The 22708-nt window shown below is 35.9% G+C and overlaps 1 protein-coding gene across 4 annotated transcripts in view; it reads right to left on the reverse strand.

The window, feature by feature from the left end:
* Positions 1-12411: 12411 nt before the first annotated feature.
* Positions 12412-22708, reverse strand: part of SNTG1 (syntrophin gamma 1) — an 897410-nt gene continuing 887113 nt past the window's right edge. For all 4 annotated transcript variants that reach the window (XM_045455364.1, XM_045455360.1, XM_045455361.1 and 1 more), the window contains one exon: positions 12412-13927. In XM_045455364.1, the coding sequence (XP_045311320.1) occupies positions 13769-13927 (159 nt within the window). In that variant the 3' untranslated portion in view covers positions 12412-13768. The remainder of the gene's footprint in view (positions 13928-22708) is intronic.

The following is a 22708-nucleotide window of genomic DNA, read 5'->3' on the forward strand; positions in this document are numbered from 1 at the left end:
TAACAGGAGACTTACATAAAATATCTTAAAATTATTACCCCGTGTTTTAAGCTGAAAACAACTTACCTTCATTAGAATTCCTAAACTTTACACTTTTGTTTCTCCTTCCCTTCACATTTTAGGTTATTCTGTTACCATTTACATAGTGTTTACATTTTGTATGTATATTTTGTATACAGATAGATTTGTAATAACATTATTATAGTTATGCTTATTTTTACTTTTTAAACTTTTCAACTAGAGTTATGGGTGAATTGTGGATTACCATTACCAAATCACAGAATCTAATTCTGACCATGTGTTTGCTATTACCAGTGAGTTTAATGCTACATTTTTAATAATTTTATGACTTTTATTAGCATCTTCTTACTTGCATTGACAGAACTCCCTGTAGCATTTCTTATAAGGCACGTGTAGTGGTAATGAATTCTCTCAATTTTTGTTTGGGACAGACTTTATAACTCATTTCTGAAGGAAAACTTTGCATAGAATTTTTGGTTAATGGTATTTTATTTCAACATGTTGAATATATCATTCAATTCTTTCCAGGCCTGACAAATTTCTTTTCTTTTCTTTCTTTTTTTTTTTTTTTTTTTTTTTTTTTGGATACCATTAGTTTACTATAAAAGAGAGACATGAAAATTATTTACATGATGAAAGATTTCACAACTTCACTGTGATGGGCAGCTTCACTTCATGCCATTTCAATAATGATTTATTTCAGTCTACATACTTTCCGAGAATGTCACCATCTCTAAATAAGAAATAATCCTTGTCATCTATTTCAGGCCGGCGCCTGCCACGGATGGGTGGGCACCAAATTTGACACGGCTGTGTAGGCCTGACAAATTTTTGTTGAGAAATTTGTTCACAGTCTTATGGGGGTTCTCGTGTATGTAACTTCTTTCTTCTCTCTTGCTGCTTCAAATTTTTTTCTTTGTCTTTGACTTTCGACAATTTACTTACAATGTGTCTTAGTGTAGCCCTAGTGAACTTCAACCTTTTGGGGGTCCTTTTGGCCTTCTGGATCTGAATGTCTATCTCTCTCCCCAGGCTTGGGAAGTGGTCAGCCATTATTGCTTTATATATACTTTCTGTTCCTGTCTTTTTGTCTTCTGCTTCTGGAATTTCCACAATGCAAATATTGTTTCTTTTTATTGTGTCTCATAGGCTTTCTTTATTCACTCTTAGGCTTTATTCACTGTTTCTTTTTGGTTTTTTTTTTTTTTTTTTTTTTTTTTGCTCCTCTGACTGGATGATTTCTAATGTCCTGTCATCCATGTCTCTGATTTTTGCTTTGGCATGATCAATTCTACTTTTGAAGAATTGAATTCTTCACTTCAGTTATTGTATTTTTTACCTCTAAGATCTCTGCTCGTTCATTTTAATGGTTCCTATTGCTTTGTATATCTTCTTGTTTTGCTCATGCAATGTTTTCTTTTTTTTTAATTTTTATTTAGTCGCCTGTGTTCTTATATTTCATTACAGTACTTTGAGAGATTTATTCTAAATTATTTGTCTGACAGTTCATTGATCTCTATTTCTTTTTTCCCATTTTTTTCTTTTTTTTTTTTTAAGTTTTTTTAATGTTTACTTATTTTTGAGAGAGAGAGAGAGCGCACAAGTAGGGGAGGGACAGAGAGAGAGGGAGACATAGAGTCTGAAGCTGGCTCCAGGCTCATCAGCACAGAGCCCAACGCAGGGCTCGAACTCACAAACTGCGAGATCATGACCTGAGCTGAAGTCGGATGCTTAACCAACTGAGCCACCCAGGCGCCCCTCCCATTTTTTCTGATCAATTATTCCAGCTATATTAGTATACTTTGGTGGTGTCATATTTACCTGATTTTTCATAATCCTTGATTCCTTACATTGGCATCTGAACATTAGAGTTAATCAGATTCCTCTTCCAGACTTCATAGGTTCAAAATGTGAGGCTAGGAAAGGTGAGGGATTGTTCCACTGCCTTAGAACAGTTAAATAAGACTACTGGCTTGGTTCCCTTCATGGTGGGCTCTGCAATTGCCTGGATTCTCTGGTTAGGCTTACTAGATAGTTAGGACTGGGCACTATATTCATTTGTAGGTGTGGTATGAATTAGCTTCCCTGCCCTGGGAGGGCACCAAGACAGGATACAAGGCCTGTATGACTCATTGGGGATTCAAATTAGGCAAGAGTGTACACTAAATTTCCTGGTTAAGTGAGGCCACTGGTTTTGGTTTGCAGATGAGGGAAGCCACAGCCACAGAGAAGCTTTGCTCTGTGTTCAAGTGCTACTGTACCCTGGACTGTTGAATGAGCTTTGCATTTTGCCATTTGCTCTGGCTGAGTTCCCTGGTCCAACAAGCTAAAGGCTGTATTCAATGGTGAACATAGCTATGAATTAGAGTCTTTGCTTGACTGCCGCAGGAGGAGCAGCTCTAAAAATGGCAACACTCTTTGTTGTCTTAATTCAGTCTGCATATAGAGTTCCCTTACAAAACAAGGCCACTGGCTTTGCCCTAAAAGCAATGGGTTCTGCCTGTCTTTCTCTTTGTTTGAGCACCACTGGACAGTACAGCTTTGAGGGGTTTTTTTTTATCAGCCTTTCCAGTCAGTGGGGCCAAGAGCCACAGAAGGTTGGGCTATGCTCCAGCACCCTTGCCTGGGCAAGAAGGGAAGTGACCACTCCAGGCTATACTCCACTTCCCAATTTTTCCCCTTATTATTGAAGGGTAGTTTTACTGTATATAGTATTGTGGGTTGATAAACCATTTCTTTCAATACTTGGAAAGTATTGTCTTACTTCTTTCTGGCCACTGTGGTTTCAGAAGTAAAATTTACTATCCTCTTAGCTGGTTTTTTTCCCTCCTACTGGCAAAGAGTCCTTTCTCTCTTATTACTTTCATTTGCTTTGCCTATAGTTTGACAAAATAAATGTTTTCACTTTGATATAGTTTGACTGGATTTATTTTGTAATTTACTTCTTTGAATTTATCCTGTTTGGGGTTCAGTCAGGTACTTGAATCTATACGTATACATATTTTGCAAATTGGGACAGTTTTCAGCCATTAGTTCCTCAAATACGATTTAACTCCACCATTGTTTTCCTTTCCTTCTGGGATTCCCATGACAAAAATGTTAGATTTTTTGCTTTAAGCCCACAGATCTCTGATGCCCTGCTCATTTGTTTTCAGTCTGTTTTCTCTTTCTTTTTCAGTTTTTGTCATTTCTAACATTCTGTCTTCACATCTGCCATCCAAATGTTTTCTATCTTGCTAGTTTGTCCCTTACCAGGCCATGTGGCTAAAGTGAACATGTTTTCCTCGGAACCTTTACTAATTTGTGTTTATTGGCGTCCGGAGTTGCTGCTTTCTCCACTAGCCAGTCTGAGACACATGAGTCAATAAGAAAACGCAAAGATTTCACGGTCATTCCCTTTCACGAGTCCTAAGTTTCCCAGCCAGTGTGCATTTTTCTCTCCATGTTTCATGTAGCCACCAAACTTGCGTTCAGTCTATTTTAATTACCCTTTGCCTAATCTTGCGAAAATGAATAGGCAGGTTTTCTCAGTTTCCTTATATACCAAAAGAAGATAATGAAATGTAACTCACAGGTCTTAGTGATGGTGGTGGAAAGCAGGGGTATCAAGGAAAGCTTCATTGAAAAAAGTGACATTAGGGGCGCCTGGGTGGCGCAGTCGGTTAAGCGTCCGACTTCAGCCAGGTCACGATCTCGCGGTCCCTGAGTTCGAGCCCCGCGTCGGGCTCTGGGCTGATGGCTCAGAGCCTGGAGCCTGTTTCCGATTCTGTGTCTCCCTCTCTCTCCGCCCCTCCCCCGTTCATGCTCTGTCTCTCTCTGTCCCAAAAATAAATAAACGTTGAAAAAAAAAAGAAAAAAAGAAAAAAGTGACATTAAAAATGACACCTGAAGTGAATAGAAGTTATGCCTGTAAATGAATGAATAAGTTTCCAGGTAGAGGTCACCCCAGGTTCAAAGACTGTGAGCAAGAAGAAGTATAGGGCAATAGTAATAGTCATCTAAAAGAAGTCTAGAGACGTTGGAACCACGTGGCCTTGGTACAAAGAACCTGGCGTTGGCACAGGTCAACCATAGAGGCAAGGCCAATGTCAGTGGAGATCTTGCTGTCACAGCACCTACCACTATATTACACAGATTCTGTGCAATATATTCTCTGCGTGCAAAGAGCATCTACTCCTGAAGGGAGTGCCTACTTTCATTGCTAGAGATTCCACTGTGAATACACTGGTTGTAATCTCATGAATTTGAGACCTCAGGCATCCCTATCAAAGCATATTGTGAAGTAGAACAACACCTCAGAGCAATCCACAAGGCCAAACATGCAATCATTGAGAACGTTGTGGATCTTTGCTCCCATGTCTGATTGCAAGTAAAAACAAGTAAAAAACTTACCCACTTTTCTAATGCCCCCAACTTTTAGGCAATTACTGGGACTGAAATTCTATTTAAGTACTTTGCAAGTGTGTGTGTGTATATATATATATATGTATATATATGTATATATATATATATACACACACACATATATGAAATCTCTTTCTCTATATGTGTGTATATACACACACACACACACACACACATATATATATATGAACTCTAGCAATGTTCTACTCATTTTTCCTGCTTTTCTAATTTGCTAGAGGATTTAGGGAAATCTGTTTAAACTCTATGCTGTTACCCATAGAATAGGGATAATACTGAAACCTACCTTAAAGGTTGCCATGAAGAAGGTTGAATGAGTTAATACATGTAAACAACTCAGAAGCACACTGAAAGCATAGTAAATGCTATAAAAGTGTTATCTATTGTCATTAATATCCATCAATTTGAATTCATTCTAATTTTACTCTCCAATATTTCTCTTAGCTTAATGGAATTTAGGGAATATGAATTTTGATAAAATACAGATAGGAATATCATAATTTTGGAGCATGTTAGGCAACACTAAGCCAGGAAGGTTTGAGGAGGAACATTAGAGCACTGCATAATTTATTCACATTATGCAGAAAACATGCAGTGAGGTGCAGGAGAAAAGATGGCCCACTTTGAGAGACAAATTGTGTTTATTTAAATATTTCATGGAGGCCATTCTGAATCCAATAATGGACTTAGATTTTCTTCATTTCCTCTGACCCCAGCACTATTGACTTTTCTGACTGGGACTTGGAACTCAAATGAGCAGAATTATTACCTTCCTTTTCTATGTTAACAGAGTAGCTGGGTATTCAACCATATAGAGGAATGAACTGTTTCCCACAACAACATAGATGAACCCCAAGCACATTCTGCTGAGTGAAAAAAATAAGACAAAAAGGTCAAATATTGTATCATTCCATTTATATGAAATATCCAGAATACATTAAATCCATGAAGACAAAATGCATACAGATGGTGGTGAGGGTCTGGGGGAAGGGAGAATGGGAAGAAATTGCCTAATGGATAATGATATTACTCTGGAATGATGGAAACGTTTTGAAACTAGACAGAGGCGGTTGGTAGCACAATACTGTGAATATACTAAATGCCCCTGAATTGTTTACTTTAAAATAATTCTATGTGATATAAATTTCACATCAAAAAATTATTTTAAAACAGTAGGTGATCATCATTTGCAACCTTTTCTATAAAAAAGAGTAGAGTAAGTTATACATAATTACCGTGCGCTAGAGTTTTAAAACATAACTGGATCATGAAGCTGAAGGTGCTGTGTATAGAAGAGATTAGATAGAGTGTTTCTGACAGAGGTGACCATGGCAACACAATCATTTTTTAGAAATGACATAATTTTGTTCCACATAATCATTTTGTGGGAACTGTCATAAAGCAGATCTGCAAATCCCATTACTGCACATTCAAAGTCATTTGGAAATGTCAACATAACATATTCATGGTTATTTGACTTTGATTCTTTGGTTTCACTTATCTTATTTATTGAACGAAATCACTAACTCAAGAAAAGAAGAGTTAAAGTAGTTTCTCTCATCCTGAATATTCTTAAGAAAGCTAACTGGTTACTGCTAGGTAAAAGACCCTTATTCTCCCTGGATGCATTTTGATGATTTTTATCTTTCCGAGTGCATTTCACTGAATTAGTAAATTGAGTTTCTCTGTACAATTCTAGATCTATATATGTTTTTCATTGTTCACTTTACAACGCCTTACTTTTGAATTTTTTCTGTTATCCTTGCTTTTAGAAAAATTCTCTCAAAATTATTTAATTGTTCCATAGAGACATGTACTACTCAGTATAAAACTTGACAAGTTTTAAGATGTATTTATACATGACTAGCTATAGATCACTATTATAGATTACTATTTATAGATTACTAAAATGTGTATATATATACACATATATATAACTACAAGATATATTTTTTAAAAAATTTAATGATTATTTATTTTTGAGAGAGAGACAGACAGAGTGCAAGTGGGGAGGGACAGAGAGAGAGGGAGAAACAGAATCTGAAGCAGGCTCTAGGCTCTGAGTTGTCAGCACACAGCCTGAGGTGGGGCTTGAACCCACGAACCACAAGATCGTGACCTGAGCCGAAGTCGGACACTTAACCCAGTGAGCCACCCAAGCACCCCCCACGATGTTTTTAATAAAATGATAATGCAAGATAAGAAATATCAGTTCTAAAAAATCAAACAGAAAAAGTGCAGAGGAATATCAACTCTTGTTTTCTTATCTTGCCTGCTATTATTTATATGATTAGCAGTTCCATGTCAGAGCAAACTCTCCAATTATTTTCTTAGAAACATAAGCAATTATGTTAGGATAATGACTGAAATAGAATAATGTCACTTTTGTAATGTCATCCGCTTTAATTCTGAACGAAACCTCACTTTTGGTTGTTAAAATCACTCAACAGTAACACCTTTCATTAAGCACGTCTGTGTTCCAGACATGGTGCGAGGTGGTGAGTAACAAAGGTAAGCAACATGGACATAGTCTCTGCCTTCCCAGAAATTAGAAATTCAAGCTTAGTAGGGAAGACGGTAAATTAAACCATAGCAATAAACATGGCCGAGTGTTATAAGTACATGGCAGAAAGAATTCAGTTTTTCTGATGAAGAGAAGGAAAAAAGCTTCTCGTAAGGGACATTTAAGTTGCCATCTAAAGGACTGCTATGTGTTGAAATGTGTTCTCCTCAAGATTGATAGGTTAAAATCCTCACCCCCAGACATCAGAATGTGACTTTACTTGGGAAGAGGGCCACTGCAGATGTAGGGAGTTAAGATGAGGTCATAGTGGAGTATGGCAGACCCCCTAATCCAATTGGACCATAACAAAGGACACGCGCGTGCGCACGCACACACACACACACACACACGGAGAATACCATGTGAAGATTGCAATGACGTTGCCAAGGAACCCCCGGGCGCTTGGAAAGAATCCTGGAACAGAGCTTTCCTTAGTGCCTTCACAGTGTGTATCGTCCTACTGGTACCTTGATCTTGGATTTCCAGCTTCCAGACCAGAGCTAATAGACTTGTGGTGTTTAAGCCACTCAATTTGTGGTACTTTGTTACAGCAGCTCTCACCAACACATACAAAGATGACGAGGAATCTCAGGTTGAAAGAGTTGGGGAGAATAGAAGCTATTGGGCACTAAGAACAAAGAATCTTATTCTGCTTACGGTGAAATAAGGATACCAAAACATACCTGTTAGAATGGCCAAAATCTCAAACACTCACGATAGCAACTGTTGGTGAGGATGTAGAGAAATGTATTCACATTCATTACTGGTGGGAACGCACAACTGGAAGAAGTTTGGATAATTTCTGACAAAATTAAACATATTCTTACCCTATGATCTGGCAATTACCCTGCTTGGTATTTATTCAAATAAGTTAAAAGCTTGTGTTCACACAAAAGTAAACTCATGAAACCTCTTAAGTTAAAAAAAAAAAAATGACTGTTGTGTTTTCCTTAACTGGAATTGACATTACACGAATATGTTTATTTCCTTCACTCCATACTTGTTCATGTAAGAGGTAGTACCTGTTTCGTGCCTAGAAGGCTCCCGGCCTGGATAGAGGTGCCTGTGACAGAAGACAGAGGGGATGCAGTGGATGAAAGGCAAGGCCGGTAGAACCTTTGTGAACACAACAAAAGGGGTCAAGACTGGTATCCTTTCGACAGAGAACATACCCGAAAATACTTTCTGTGGAGAAGTGATCTCCCAAAAGAGTGGGAATAATATCAAAAGACGAAACACTGTACATTTCAGTCTTGAAAAAGGAAAGCTATGGGGACAGAAAACAAATCAATAGTTTACAAGGGTTAGGGTTGCAAGGGGTTGTCTACAAAGTGGCATTTATTGGTGCAATTGAACTATGCTATATTTTTATCTTGGTGGTGGTGCACAATTATATCCATTTATCAAAATGTACAGAACTCTATTCAGGAAAGTTGGTACTTTTGTATTTAAACTTGAATGAATCTTAAAAAATTAAAGAAGAGAATATTCTTGAAGTCCTGATCCTTTTAAAATATACCATAATTCTACTTTTTCCTAATAGGTAGTCAACTTTTAAAAATCCACGTTTTGCTATTATTGTTCATACATTCCCTCAAAACACAGTTACCGGTTTATTTTATATTGTGCTTTTTGAAGGAATATATTTATAGAAGCATTTAAATCCACGTACTTGTACATCAGTACATCAAGTAATTATACTTCTTTTTGGCTCTATATAAACATGGGTATATATATCAACATTTATCTAAAGTGAATTATGTTTATTTTTGTGCTGCCAAGGTGTAATATAATCCCTACTTTTTAATATTCTTTTTAATTGCTTAAACTACTTATGATGGGCATGTACTATTTTTCCATCAGTTTTTTTCCCCAAAACAGAAAAAGAGAGTATCAAAAATGAGAGAGATGTTCATTTAACAGCTAGAATAATATAGATATCAGAATTGTCTTGGGGCGCCTGGGTGGCTCAGTCGGTTGAGCGTTGGAGTTCGGCTCAGGTCACGATCTCACAGCTGTCAGTTCGAGCCCCGCGTCGGGCTCTGTTCTGACAGCTCAGAGCCTGGAGCCTGCTTCGGATTCTGTGCCTCCCTCTCTCTCTGCCCCAACCCACTTGCATTCTGTCTCTGTCTCTCTCAAAAATAAACATTAGATATCAGAATTGTCTCAAAGTGATTCTTGTAATCAGTCTCTCTTACCACACTATAGTTACCCGAAAGACCATTGTGGTCTCGTATGACTTATGAGATGAGCTGCTCCGGTTACAAATGGCCAGACGATGACGCCCTGTCAGACCAGTGCTCTCAGGGTAGACTCTGCTCTCAATGGACCACTGTGTAAATATCAAAGTTCTCATGTTTTCAAAAGTTGTAATCGTGGCTGTTTAAGTAATTTGGCAGATAGCATCTTTCTTCAACCTTTAGAGCCTTTGGAGGTCAAACATGCAATCTTAGTAAATATTGATGAACCAGAACAGATCATGCCCCAAGAGGTCTGTGCCCCAGGCTGTTAGCTCACATTTCTCCCAGTCCATTTCAGTTAAGTGCCCAGAATCATGCTCTAAACACACGTGAAACTTACAGATCAAACCCAAGAAGTGAAAATACAAATGTAGTAAAAAGTATTTGTTTTTATTTTCCAGTATGCTTCATTAGAAAAGGTACAGTTTTGTTAGTAGTACATTAATGAACTTAAAGAACGAAGTGACAAGTCATTTGTCACAGATATTAATTTACATTTTACAAACATCCACCGAAACAACTAAAAATGAAATAAATATATTTACATTTCATATTTCTGGTATTGTCATTGCATTTTTGATATGTATAAAATATATAACATTTATAACATTTTATTTATCTTCAAAAGCAACTTCAAATGTGCAAATAAGTGAATTATGACTTTGAAGTATTAAGGAATAAGAATAAATCATAAACAAGAGTTTTAGAGGTATGAATAAAGCAATTCCTTAAGAGCTCATGAGTACAGCACTATTAAGAGTAGCAAAATGTTTGTTATTAATATCAGAACGTGTACACTTACCTTAAAAAGTTAAGCACAAGATCGTCCTTGTGCTTTTAAAGCTTCTCCACCTGCTGATTTCTAGCAGTAATTCTAAATCATTGTTAGGATTATTACTTTTCCACAATAATAAATCAAGCTTCTCTCAAACCCAGCATTCCATGTAAACAAAGTTTATGAATAAGCTTTGTCATTGTAAATGAGGGAAACGTCGATCTATAAACCAATGCACCCAAAGGAAAATTTCTCTGCTTTTATGGTTAATATGAACTTGACATTTATTTTCAAGTAATTACTTTTCTTCTTGCCTAATGACAGTTTTGTGAGCACAGACTTTAAGACTCTAAGCTGGTACCTGCCTGAAAAATGGCAAGAATGATTAGCTGCTTATTCTCCCTTTAAAATAGTGTTAGATGGTAAATGTTGGGGTACACATTACACATTCTATCTTAAAGTATATTTGAAATAAATATTTGCTGCGGTATAACAAATTAAAATGCCCCTACTTTAATATACTTCAGCTTAAATGAATTGTTATTCTTTATCAGGCAAAATACATTATTATAGTAGTTAGCAAATATTTCAAATGATATTTGAACTCCCTTCTCTGGCCTAAGTACCTATAATATAATATTCCCTTTAAGCTTGCACTATGTACAGTATAATGAACCCTTTAATGTGTATGTATATGTATGTATACATATATACATACATATACATACACATACATATGTACAGATACATGTATAATGTGTATACACACACACACACACACACACACACATATCCCAAGGCACTGGAGGGGTTAACACATAATGAAGCATTCTGCTATTAAAATGTGCTCTCGTACAAACGAGGATTTGATGAGTAAATCTCATGCACCTAAACCTACATTACATGAGAAATAGAGATTTATCTGAGTATTTTGTTCATTTTTTAATCTTTCTCATTCAAATACTTCCAGTTATAACAAACCACAGTGGCTAATCATTCCACTGTAAAGGAAAGTGTTAAATACTATTTGGTAACTGATGAACATCAGAGTAATATTTTTCTAGTAGGTAGGTGCTCCACTAATGTTAAGCAGCAATTTAGGCTTGTTAGGTTTGTTTTTTTCTTTTTTAATCAGTGGTATCAAAAATAAACACAATATCGTATTATCATAAATTTTAATTCAAGCTACAATTTACAGTGTAAATTTAAAGTATATTAAATATATATATTTGAAATATATTCATCTAATATAATTTGTGGGTAGCATTTTATTATATACATATACACATGTGTGCGTGTGTGTGTGTGTGTGTGTGTTGTACAAGGAGATATATACCCATACATATCTCATTGTGCACCGTTTCCTTCATACACCTAAGCACAGGCTAGAAGATTTTTTATTATACAACAAAAAGGATATTTCATTCAATTGTCTTGTATATTTAAAACGGAGCTTTTATAAACCTGACATTGCTTTTAAAAATGATTCCATTGCACTTATGTAAGGGTTTAAATCGACTTCCTTTTTTTTTTTTTTTTTTCCTGGTGGCTGAGCCCACTTCCTACTCCCCACAGACCGGATGATCTCCCTGTGGACACATCCACGCTGCCCCAATGTGGGGCGCTCTGAGATACGCGTCTAACTCACAGCAGAGATTCTGCAAGGAACCGGCTCCTACTGCTACCCACCCCAAGGGGCAGGCGTCTCTCTTCTCTTCCTCCCCAGGCTCCGGGCCTTCCTGAAGCCTGCTTTTGGCGGGCTCCTGGCTTTAGAATGACTGTCCCGTTCGGTCAATAGATAGTGAGCAGTAATTTCACAGTGTTCTCCCCATTTTGAGTATATATTCATTTCATGGTCAAAAGAAACCATGTAAAAACCACGTGGTGTCCTATTTGCCACAGTTCTTTCAATAAGGCGTCCTAGATGCAACTTAACTCTTGCCAGTTACAATTATGAGCCCTGGCTTTTTTCTTTTCAATCTCAATGTGCTTAAGAATTAACCAGACACAAAGTGAATTAATAATTTAGGATGATTATGGAAATAGTTTGATAAATTTGTCAGTATAACGATCATGTGTCCTTTTTGCAAACAATTTTGATCCTTTCTTTTGTAAATTTTTTGTCCTATTTAAGAAAAGAAAATCAGAGGTGCCTGGGTGGCTCCGTCAGTTGAGCAACCGACTTCGGCTCAGGTCACGATCTTGTGGTTCACAGGTTCAAGCCCGGCGTCGGGCTCCGGGCTGACAGCTCAGAGCCTGGAGCCTGCTTCGGATTCTGTGTCTTCCTCTCCCTCTGCCCTCCCCCCACCCATGCTCTGTCTCTCTGTGCTTCTCAAAAATAAACATTAAAAAAATATTGAAAAAGAAAAAAAAAAGACAGTCAAACCAACTTATTGGGTATTTCATCATCTTCACAAGGAAATATCCAGTGTTTGATTTAGTTGGGGACATGCATGTTAACATACAAGTAATCTTTCTTTTTTTAATAGACGGTTTGTTTAAAAGCAGATCTCAGTACAGCTGTAGTAAAGGAGAAGGTTCTCGACATTAAACGAATGGTCATGTAACACCTGGGATCTGTCATGTACACATACCTCTGATGTTTTCAGATTTCCATCCCCTTTACCTTTACTAACACAAGATACCTAAAATAACCCACTTAGTTTGGCCTTATATAATCATTTTTATGACATGGTCAGTTAGAAATTTAAAATTTTATTTTCGTGTCTCACCTTATTTTCTCATAAAATATTACTAAAATGGGAAAATGTCATTTCCCTAACATAAGTAAAACTTGGAGACTATACCCTATGATCATTTTAGTCCGTAAATAACTAGAATTAGGATTACAAAGAATTGTTTCACATGCCACATGTGTCGCTATGGCTTTCTCTACAAAAGTTTTTGGGGGTCACTGAAAATTTATGAAACTTTAATGCGATACCAAATCCCATTATGTAAGTAAAAATCTCCTTAAACGAAGGAAAGAACAAGAGGTTCATGAATGTTTTCTTCATTCGTAATTAAATGAACATCTTTTGGCATATTTGGTTGACACTAGCAGCGATAAAACGTTGGTTTCAGTGATTTAAGGAAAAATAATACATTTTACATTGTGACTCTCATGGAATCAATGAATTTATTCTTTTGAAATTCTTAAGAATATTTGACAACAAGATAAACAAAATTGGAGTGCCAGTGTCATGAGGCGGAATGAGAATACACAGAAAACTCTACACCAGCAAATTAAAGTGCTTTCTTCCTTGATGAAATTTTGCATGCTTTTTTTCCTTGCTGCCATATGGTCTGCCTCCTTTATATTACTTATAATTCAATGATAGGGCATTAGTTCATGATCTGGCCCGGCAGGTATCTGTCATACAAAATAATCTAAAATACAGAAATAACCATTTAAGTGGTATTTTTATTTATAGGTAGCTTACAATTTTTTTTTATATTATGTACATACTTTGAATCATTCATTTTTTTGTCTTCACTTTTGATGAAATACTGGTACAAATAAACTGAGTGAGAACGAGCTGTTAGGTTCTTTTAAGATTATTCACAAATGCCTTCCAAAACAGAAATGCTTTTGAGATCCCTTAGGACCTTCTTGTTTTCTGCTGAAATTTCAAATCGAATTCACTGTCGACCTGGTGACACCATTGTTTCTCCAGCGTCTAAAATGATAAGGATGTTTATTCTGTTTGTACAGTCATGGTACATGGCAAAAGGAAGCCCTGTGTGTCAGGTTGTGTACTTGGCTTTGCTTGTTGTAGCAGAGCTGGGAGCAGCGGAAGCTGCAGCCTGATTGCCTAAAAAGAGAGGGTCCAAACAAGCTACTTTGGCAGCAAAGAACGAATGAATGCAGTGGAGAACAGCGAACAGATTTGAAAATTCCAGCTCCTGCAAAGGAACGAGAAAAGCTTCAGATCAAATACAAATCAGTGTCTTGAAAACACTTGATAATAACTAGACAGCTAGATAACAGTCATTTTTTGAAGCTTGATAAAACCAATTGGAACCAGTTAATTATATCCGATGCATATAAACTGTAGGCCTTTTTATTCAATATGTAAACTTCATGTGTATTGAAGATTTACTTCAAAACATGGCAGTCCGAGGCTAGAAATACTAAGCATTCTTATTATCTATGAAAGTCACTTCAGTATTGGTAAATGCTGCATAGAGATATATGTGGCCAGAATAAAATCTTATTCTCGATAAAGTACAAGAGAAACATGGGAGTGACTTAAAAAGTATTTTTCACCTCTTTATACACATTTCCAATGATACATTTGGATTAAAATATTTAAAAAATATTCTTCATTATTCTCTAGAATAAGTTACAATTTGTCATCAGACACTGAATACGAAACGCTGAAAGCAAGGGTATATCAATATTTACGGCACCAGGAGCCAAATGGTGCCGTTCCAAAATAAAATACATGCATTAATTTTAAATGTAACTAATTTTAACTGTTGTATTTGATTATTTAAATTTGTTGTATCTGACTGTTTAAAAAAAAACAAAACAAAACTCAACCAAGGCCCAATAAGAGTTTGAAGTTTTTAAAAGTATTTCCCATTGAGATCTTTAAGGAAATTTGTATCCCACGTTGCAAAAAAAAAAAAAAAAAAAAAAAAAAAAAAAAAAAAAAGAAAAAAAGAAACAAGCCATTTTGGTTTTTTTTCCTTTTTGTTTTTCAAACACGAATGGTGTTAGACTGGCTGTAAAATCAGGAGGTGATACTCAGGATAGATTTTAAAAGCTGACGTCACAAATATCTTTTATGGAAAACGATCAATCGTCCCATAGAAATGTCTTAATTTCAAGAGGATAGAGAGGAGACACATACGTGTGCTGAATGGAATCTGTATGACAAAATTATCACAAAGAGGATTCGCTAGAGGGTAATACACCACACGAAACTTCTGACAAAGTTGTTGCTTTATCGTTACACATTTGTAATAAAGGATACAGAATTACAACGGATATGCACATTAATCGTGTTTGCAATTCGTAATATGCGAGGATGAGAAACAACACAACGTGTCTATTCAGTTGGGACAGAGTGTAATATCTGTCATCCACCAGGAAACTATTGAAATAAAATAATTCTGCTTAGGAATATTTTCTCAGGTCATGCAGCAGAAACACACTAAGAGCGCAACACAAATTCACTCATAGTTCTGTACAATATAGATAAAACAGCTATGCTGCCTCAGTACTTCCCTTCAAAGCTTTGGTATTGTATTTCACAGCTTCCTATGGCCAATGTGGGCTGATTCTGGAGAACAGCAAAGATCTGATTTAGTTATTGTCATTTCCTTAAAGGCTTTAACCGAAAAATGCTTTCAGTCACCCCATCATAAATTATTTCAGAAGCTTTCTTTTTAACAACCCACTTCATTGGCAACATGACGTGTATTTGCCCAAGAGCAGCTTTCCGCTTGCCTTAACTCTGCATCAGAGTCGCCTGTTCATCCCTTCACTCTTTGTGCCGCCAGTTTATGTCACCCGGAGACTTTGAATATGTTTGATATCAACCCAGATTAAGTCCACCAGATATGAAAGGTGTGGTAAAGTTTTGGAAAATCTGCATGTGCCCATGTACTGTTACAAAAAATAAAACCAGAAAAAAAACATGCAATTCACTCTTGGTAAAGGTGAAAACATTCTGAATATTGCAAGTGGGCAAAAATGTAACGTTTTCTCAAAAATAATTCTACCACATCTTTAGTGACTTGGAGATTATGTCTTGATTGTCAAAAATAAATATCTAATCATACAGGAATTTTTAGAAAGATTACTCATTCCAATTATTCATACCTTGTAAATTATATGCCAATTATTTGATGTAGATTGGCACTTTGAAGTTTTTACACCTTTTTTTCAGGAGCGTGAGTGGTAGGTGGGAAGTGATAGGTAAGAAGAGAAAGCAGGAGGCAGACATGTGCTCAATTTTGATTCTAGATTCCAATGTCAACTCATCTTTCTCCTGTTTCCATGGTCACTTTTGGCAACTATATCTGTTCTTGGGGCTTTAACTATCATGTATACATACATATATATACAGATATATATTATATTATATTATATTATATTATATTATATTATATATAAACATATATATATACAGATATATATGTATGTATACATACAGATATATATGTATGTGTATATACAGATATATATGTATGTGTATATATATACTTATATGATATATAAATATATATATATTTACTCATTTCTAATATGACTCCTAGACCTACACATCTGTCCATTCTACCTGCTGAGCAACCACAATGACATCCATCAAATCATTTATTATTTTTACATCAAATTTATCATGATTATTTACGATAAAGCTCTTCTGAATGCCATAAATCTCACTAAACATAAGTTGTCTTCAAATTTTAATCGTTCATTCATTCATTCAGTGAATATTTATTGAGTGCTTTATAGGCATTTAGTCTTTTTCTTGGTGGAAAGATAAAAAATAGTGAGCAAAACAGACAAACCAAGTCCTGAAGGGACTTAATTCTAGTGGCAAGACACAAGATACAAGACTATAAATCAATTAAATATAATATTGCTGAAATAATTGTAAGTAAAGTCAAGTAAATAAAACAGAGGGACGCCTGGGTGGCTCAGTCAGTTAAGCATCAGACTCTATCTGGCTCAGGTCATGATCTCGCGGGTTGTGGGTCCACGCTCTGTATCCAGTGACCTCGAGCCCTGCCATGAGTGAGTCCCGCTTCTCTCTCTATCTCTCTTCCTCTCTTTCCCTCCCTATATGGCCCTCTTGGGATTCTGTCTCTCTCCCTCTCTCTCTGCCCCTCACTCACTTGTGCCCTCTCTCTCCCTCAAAAAATAACTGACTAAATAAGAAGGAAAGAGAAACTTTTAAAAAGAAAAGAAAGCAGAGAAGACAGCAAGAGTGTGTGAGGGAGGGGCTGCACGATAAGAGAATCTCCATTGCCATGTGTGCAAAATCAGAACTAAGGGAATGTCGAAAAAAAAAATCTAGGAAATGAAGTCAAAGAAATAACACAGGTCAGAATTTGCAGTCCATATGAACTCTTCATGAGTTTTACTCTGAGTGACATGGAAACAAAACCATGGGAAATTTCTGAGCAGAGAAGTGACAAGAATTGACATAAGTCTTAAAATTATAATTCTGACTACACTGTTGAGAATAAGCTCTTGGGAAGAAGATTGAAAAAAAGGAAAGAAGTTATAAAGTTTTCAATAAGGAAAGGAGCAGGATTGGAAAGTAAACTTGAGTCAAGGTTGATTCCAAAATATTTGATTGAGCAACTGAAAGGAGAGAGTTGTTATTTAGTAAAATGGAGAAATTATGAAAAAAAAGCAGGGTTTGCATGAAAGATCAAGTTTGGTTTCGGACATGTTACATTTGAGAGCATATAGGATTAAAAGGGTAAGTATGTAACATACATATATATATATATATATATATATATATAACATATATATACAACATATATATAACACATATATAACATATATACAACTATATATAACATATATTACATGTATATTATATATAACATGTATATTATATATAACATATATATGTATAACATATGACACATATATAACATATATATAACATACATAATATATAACATATATAATATATGTTATATATATGTATATATTTGTGTAGAAAAATCAAGGTAGGTTATAAAAATTAGGATGTGTCAGAACAAAGATGAGATAAAGGATAAAGCAGTGATCTGAGTGAGAAGGGCAAGGCTTGGAGGGTATGCAGAGAGAAGGATTAGGGACTAATCTGGGGAATCCTGCAGTGTAAAATATAGGAAAGTAGGGAAGAAACAGAAAAGAAAATGAAAAACAGTCTTTGCCGGGGAAGAGAGAGAGACAAAACACAAAGTCTGGAAAATGAGATTTGGAAGTTGACTATTGGATTTAGCAACATGAAGATCATTTTGATCCTTGACAAAGAAGTTTATATGGAGAAATGGATGCAAAAGACTCATAGCAATCAGTTCATAAGTGATTGAGTGAAAAAAAATAATAAAGTAAGTATAGATAGTAATCTTTTAGAGAAGTCTATTTTTCTTTCTTAAATGAGCAGAGAAATGAATCGATAGGCGAAATCAATTATGTTTTTCTAACATTTAATAAATTAGGAAGCACCTATATAAAGCAAATATTGAAAGATCTACAGGGTGAAATAGTAATAGAATAAAGTTGGGGGATTAATACCTCACTTACATCAATATATAGATCATCCAGACAGAAAATCAAAAGGAAACATCATCCTTAAACACCATATTGGACCGGATGGACTTAAATATCTACAGATACATATATTTGCAGATAACAGGATATTTTTTTTTAAATCTTTTTTTTTCAACGTTTATTTATTTTTGGGACAGAGAGAGACAGAGCATGAACGGGGGAGGGGCAGAGAGAGAGGGAGACACAGAATCAGAAACAGGCTCCAGGCTCTGAGCCATCAGCCCAGAGCCCGACGCGGGGCTCGAACTCACGGACCGCGAGATCGTGACCTGGCTGAAGTCGGACGCTTAACCGACTGCGCCACCCAGGCACCCCATGCAGATAACAGGATATTATAAAAGAAAATCCCAAAGACACTACTAAAAAAACATTAGCACTAATACGCAAATTCAGTAAAATAGCAAGGTATAAAATCAATATACAGGAATCTATTACATTCCTATACACTAATAATAAACTATCAGAAAGAGAAATTAAGAAAATAAACTCACTTATAATTGCATCAAAATAATAAATACCAAGGAATAAGTGTAACCAGTGAAGTAAGTGAGCTGTACGTTAGACACCAAAAGACAGTGATAGAAAGAAATTGAAGACACAAATAAATGTCAAGATATTCTGTGGTTATGGATTAGAAAAATTAATACTGTTAAAATGTCCATGCTACCCAAAGCAATCTATAGATTCAATGTAATCCTTATCAAAATTCCGCTAGTATTTTTCACAGAAATAGAACAGACAATCCCCAAATATGTATAGAACCACAGAAGACTCTGAATAGCCCAGCAACCTTGAGAACGAGCAAAGCTGACGGCATCACACTCTGATTTCAAACTATATTATGAAGCTATAGAATCAAGATGATACAGCATTGTCATAAAGACAGATACATCACATCAATGGAATAGAATCGAGATTCCAAAACTAAACTCATGCATATTGTCTAACTCATTTAAAACAAAAGAGCCAAGAATATACAATGAGGAAAGGACACTTTCTTCAATAAATGGTGTTGGGAAAACTGGACAGTCACATATAAAAGAATAAAACTGGCCCACTATCTCACACTATACACAAAAATTGACTCAAAATAGATTAAAGACTTTAATGTAATAACTGAAACCATAAAATTTTCAAAGAAAACATAGATGGTAAGCCCCCTGGCATTGGTCTTGGCAATGATTTTTTTCTTTTGGGATCCAACACCAAAAACAAAGCAACAAAGCAAAAATAAATAAGTGGGACTATATCAAAATAAAAAGCTTCTATACAGCAAAAGAAAAAGGCAAACTATTGAATGTGAAGTCATAGTTGTAAAAATCTGACTCGATAAATATCTCCCAAATATAAATAATTCATACAACCCAAGAGCAAAATGATGATCTGATTTGTAATTTTTTAAATGTTTATTTATTTTTGACAGTGAAAAAGAGAGAGAGAGGGAGGGCACACACATGAGTGGGGGAGGGTTAGAGACAGAGAGAGACACAGAATCTGAAGCAGGCTCCAGGCTCTGAGCTGTCAGCACAGAGCCCGACGTGGGGCTCAGATGTACGAACTGTGAGATCATGACCTGAGCTGAAGTCAGACAACCTACTGAGCCACCTAAGCGCCCTGATAATCTGATTCTTAAAATGGACAAATCTGAATAGATATTTCCCAAAGAAGACATCCAGATGGCCAACAGGTACTTGGAAAGGTGCTCTCAGCATCACTCATTCTCAGGGAAATGAAAATCAAAGCCACAGTGAGATATCACCTCACACCTGTTAAATGGCTATTACCAGAAAGACAAGAAATAACAAGAATTGGTGAGAAAGTGGAGAAAAGGGAACACTTGTACCCTGTTGGTGGGAATGTAAATTGGTGCAGACACTATGGAGAACACTATGAGGTGTCCTCATAAAGTAAAAACGAACTTCCAGGGGTGCCTGGGTGACTCAGTCAGTTAAGCGTCTGACTTCAACTCAGGTCGTGATCTCACAGTTTGTGGGTTCAAGCCCCAGTAGGGTTCTGTGCTGACAGCTCGGAGCCTGGAGCCTCCTTCTGATTCTGTGTCTCCCTCTCTCTCTGCCCCTCCCCCACTCATGTTCTGTCTCTGTCTCTCTCAAAAATAAATAAACATTAAAAAAATAGAACTTCCATATGATTCAGCATTTCCACTTTGGGTATATAAGCAAAGAAAGCAAAACCACTAATTCAAAAAGATACATGCACCTCTGTATTCATTGCGGCATAATTTACAAAGCCAAAGTATGGAAACAACCTAAATATCCATTAATGGAAAACAAAGAAATGTGAGACACACACACACACACACACACACACACAAGAATATTATCCAGTCATGAAAAAGAATGAATTCCTGCCATTGGTGACAACATCAATGGATCTTGAAGGCACTCTGCTAACTGAAATAAGTCCAACAAAGAAAGAGATGATTTGACATATATGTGGAATAATAATAATAAATAAACTTATAGATATAGTGACCAGATTGGTGGTTGTCAGAGGTAGGGATTAGGGGGTGGGTGAAATAGGGGAAAAGCATCAAACGTTACAAGCTTTCAGGTACACAAAAAATAAGTCATGGGGTTGTATACACAGTATGCGACTGTAGAGTTAATAACAGGGTGCTGCATGTTTGAAAGTTGCTAACGGAGTAAATCCTAGAGGTTCACATCCAAAGACAAAAAACTGTAACTATGTATGGTGATGGATGTTACCCAGACTTTGTGGTGATCATTTCACAGTGTATACAAATATCAAATAATTACGTTATACATCTGAAATGTTCCCTGTCAATTATACCTCAATTAAAAAAAAAAAAAAAAACCATGTTACTGACTTTATAACTTCATAAAAAAGAATAACAAAGTTTTAATCCATGTTTGTCATGTGTGTTTTTTAAACTATGTGAAATAAAAATTATTATTAACTCCACTTCCTGTACGCCTTCCTCTGCTTCCTCTGCAACAGTGTCTGACAAGCTCAATATGGCTGAGGTGGAGAAATTCGATCAGTCAAAATGGAAGAAGACAAGGGTTCCTGGGTGGCTCAGTCGCTTAAGCCTCCAACTCATGCTTTCACCAGTTCGCGATCTCACCTGAGATGGAACCCTGCGTTGGGCTCTGTGCTGACAGTGCGGAGCCTGCTTGGGACTCTCTCTCTCTGTCTCTCTCTGTCCCTCTTCCTCTTGCACTCTACCTCTCTCAAAATAAATAAGTAAACTTAAAAAAAATTTGAATGGAAGAAGACAGACATGCAAGAAAAAATATCTGCCACCAGAAGAAATGACCCAACAGAGGAAGCAAAGGTGAATTGTAATGAGCCTATACTGCCAATATGCACCCTACATGCCACAAGCACCGCCTCCTTATGTCACTTATTTTTTCAAAGTGTTTAATGTTCATTTATTACTGAAAGACAGAGAGAGACAGAGCATGAGCATGTCTGTAATAAATCCACAGTTATTGCAAACGTGTTTAATTTCAAAGTCTGAAAAAGTTAATTCTGATAATTTTGACTTTTTTTTTTTTTTAAACACTGCTTTTCCAGAGAAGCGCCATATTAGAAGACCTTATTTTGCCATTCTGGAAGATCAGTCCACTTTGGCATTTGATTGTATAAGATGCCTTAAGGTACACTGATTTGTAAAATTTATGTGGTGTGGGCTATTGACTTATTGTTTATCTTGGTCTCTTGACTTCTATTACAAGGTTTGGTGAATAAAAATAAAAACTCATTTAATTCCCAACCTATACTAATATGCTTACTTTCAAAGTCTTAAGTACTCCTAGGATCCTGATGTAATATATAACCTTGTTTAATAATATCTTGCATCATTCCTCTAAGTGAATGAAAAAAACACTTATATACATTAATACCACATTTATACCATTTCTCTAATACTAAGTTATTTAGTAAATGATAATATGCCAGCCAATGTCTTGATACCTGGGACCATAAATTTGAAACAGACATGAGACATGCCCTCAGAAACTCAAATGGGACAATTTAAACAGTTGATCCTAATGCAAATGTAAAAGGCTATAAATAAAATATGCATATATTATGAACAATTCTACAGTACCTGTTTTCAAAATCAAATAATTAATTTTTCAATTCAAAATTCTGTTTTTCTCATTTTCAAAGATTTCATGATTACTGTAATTTTTAGCACTATTTGTTTCTTTATTATGAGAAGATAACATTGTACCTGATTGTTATACTCTAGGTTACTCCTTGGAAAATGCTTTCAATTGTGTTATTATTTTTTAAATTTTGATTTTCAAAATGTTTACATTTACATCATTAAAATAAAAATGTTGTTACATTTCTTCTATAGGTAAATGGTGACTTTCAGCAAAAAGGAAAAAAAAAAAAGATCACAC

Source organism: Leopardus geoffroyi, chromosome C3 (assembly GCF_018350155.1).
Source record: "Leopardus geoffroyi isolate Oge1 chromosome C3, O.geoffroyi_Oge1_pat1.0, whole genome shotgun sequence".
NCBI classification, from domain to species: Eukaryota; Metazoa; Chordata; class Mammalia; order Carnivora; family Felidae; genus Leopardus; species Leopardus geoffroyi.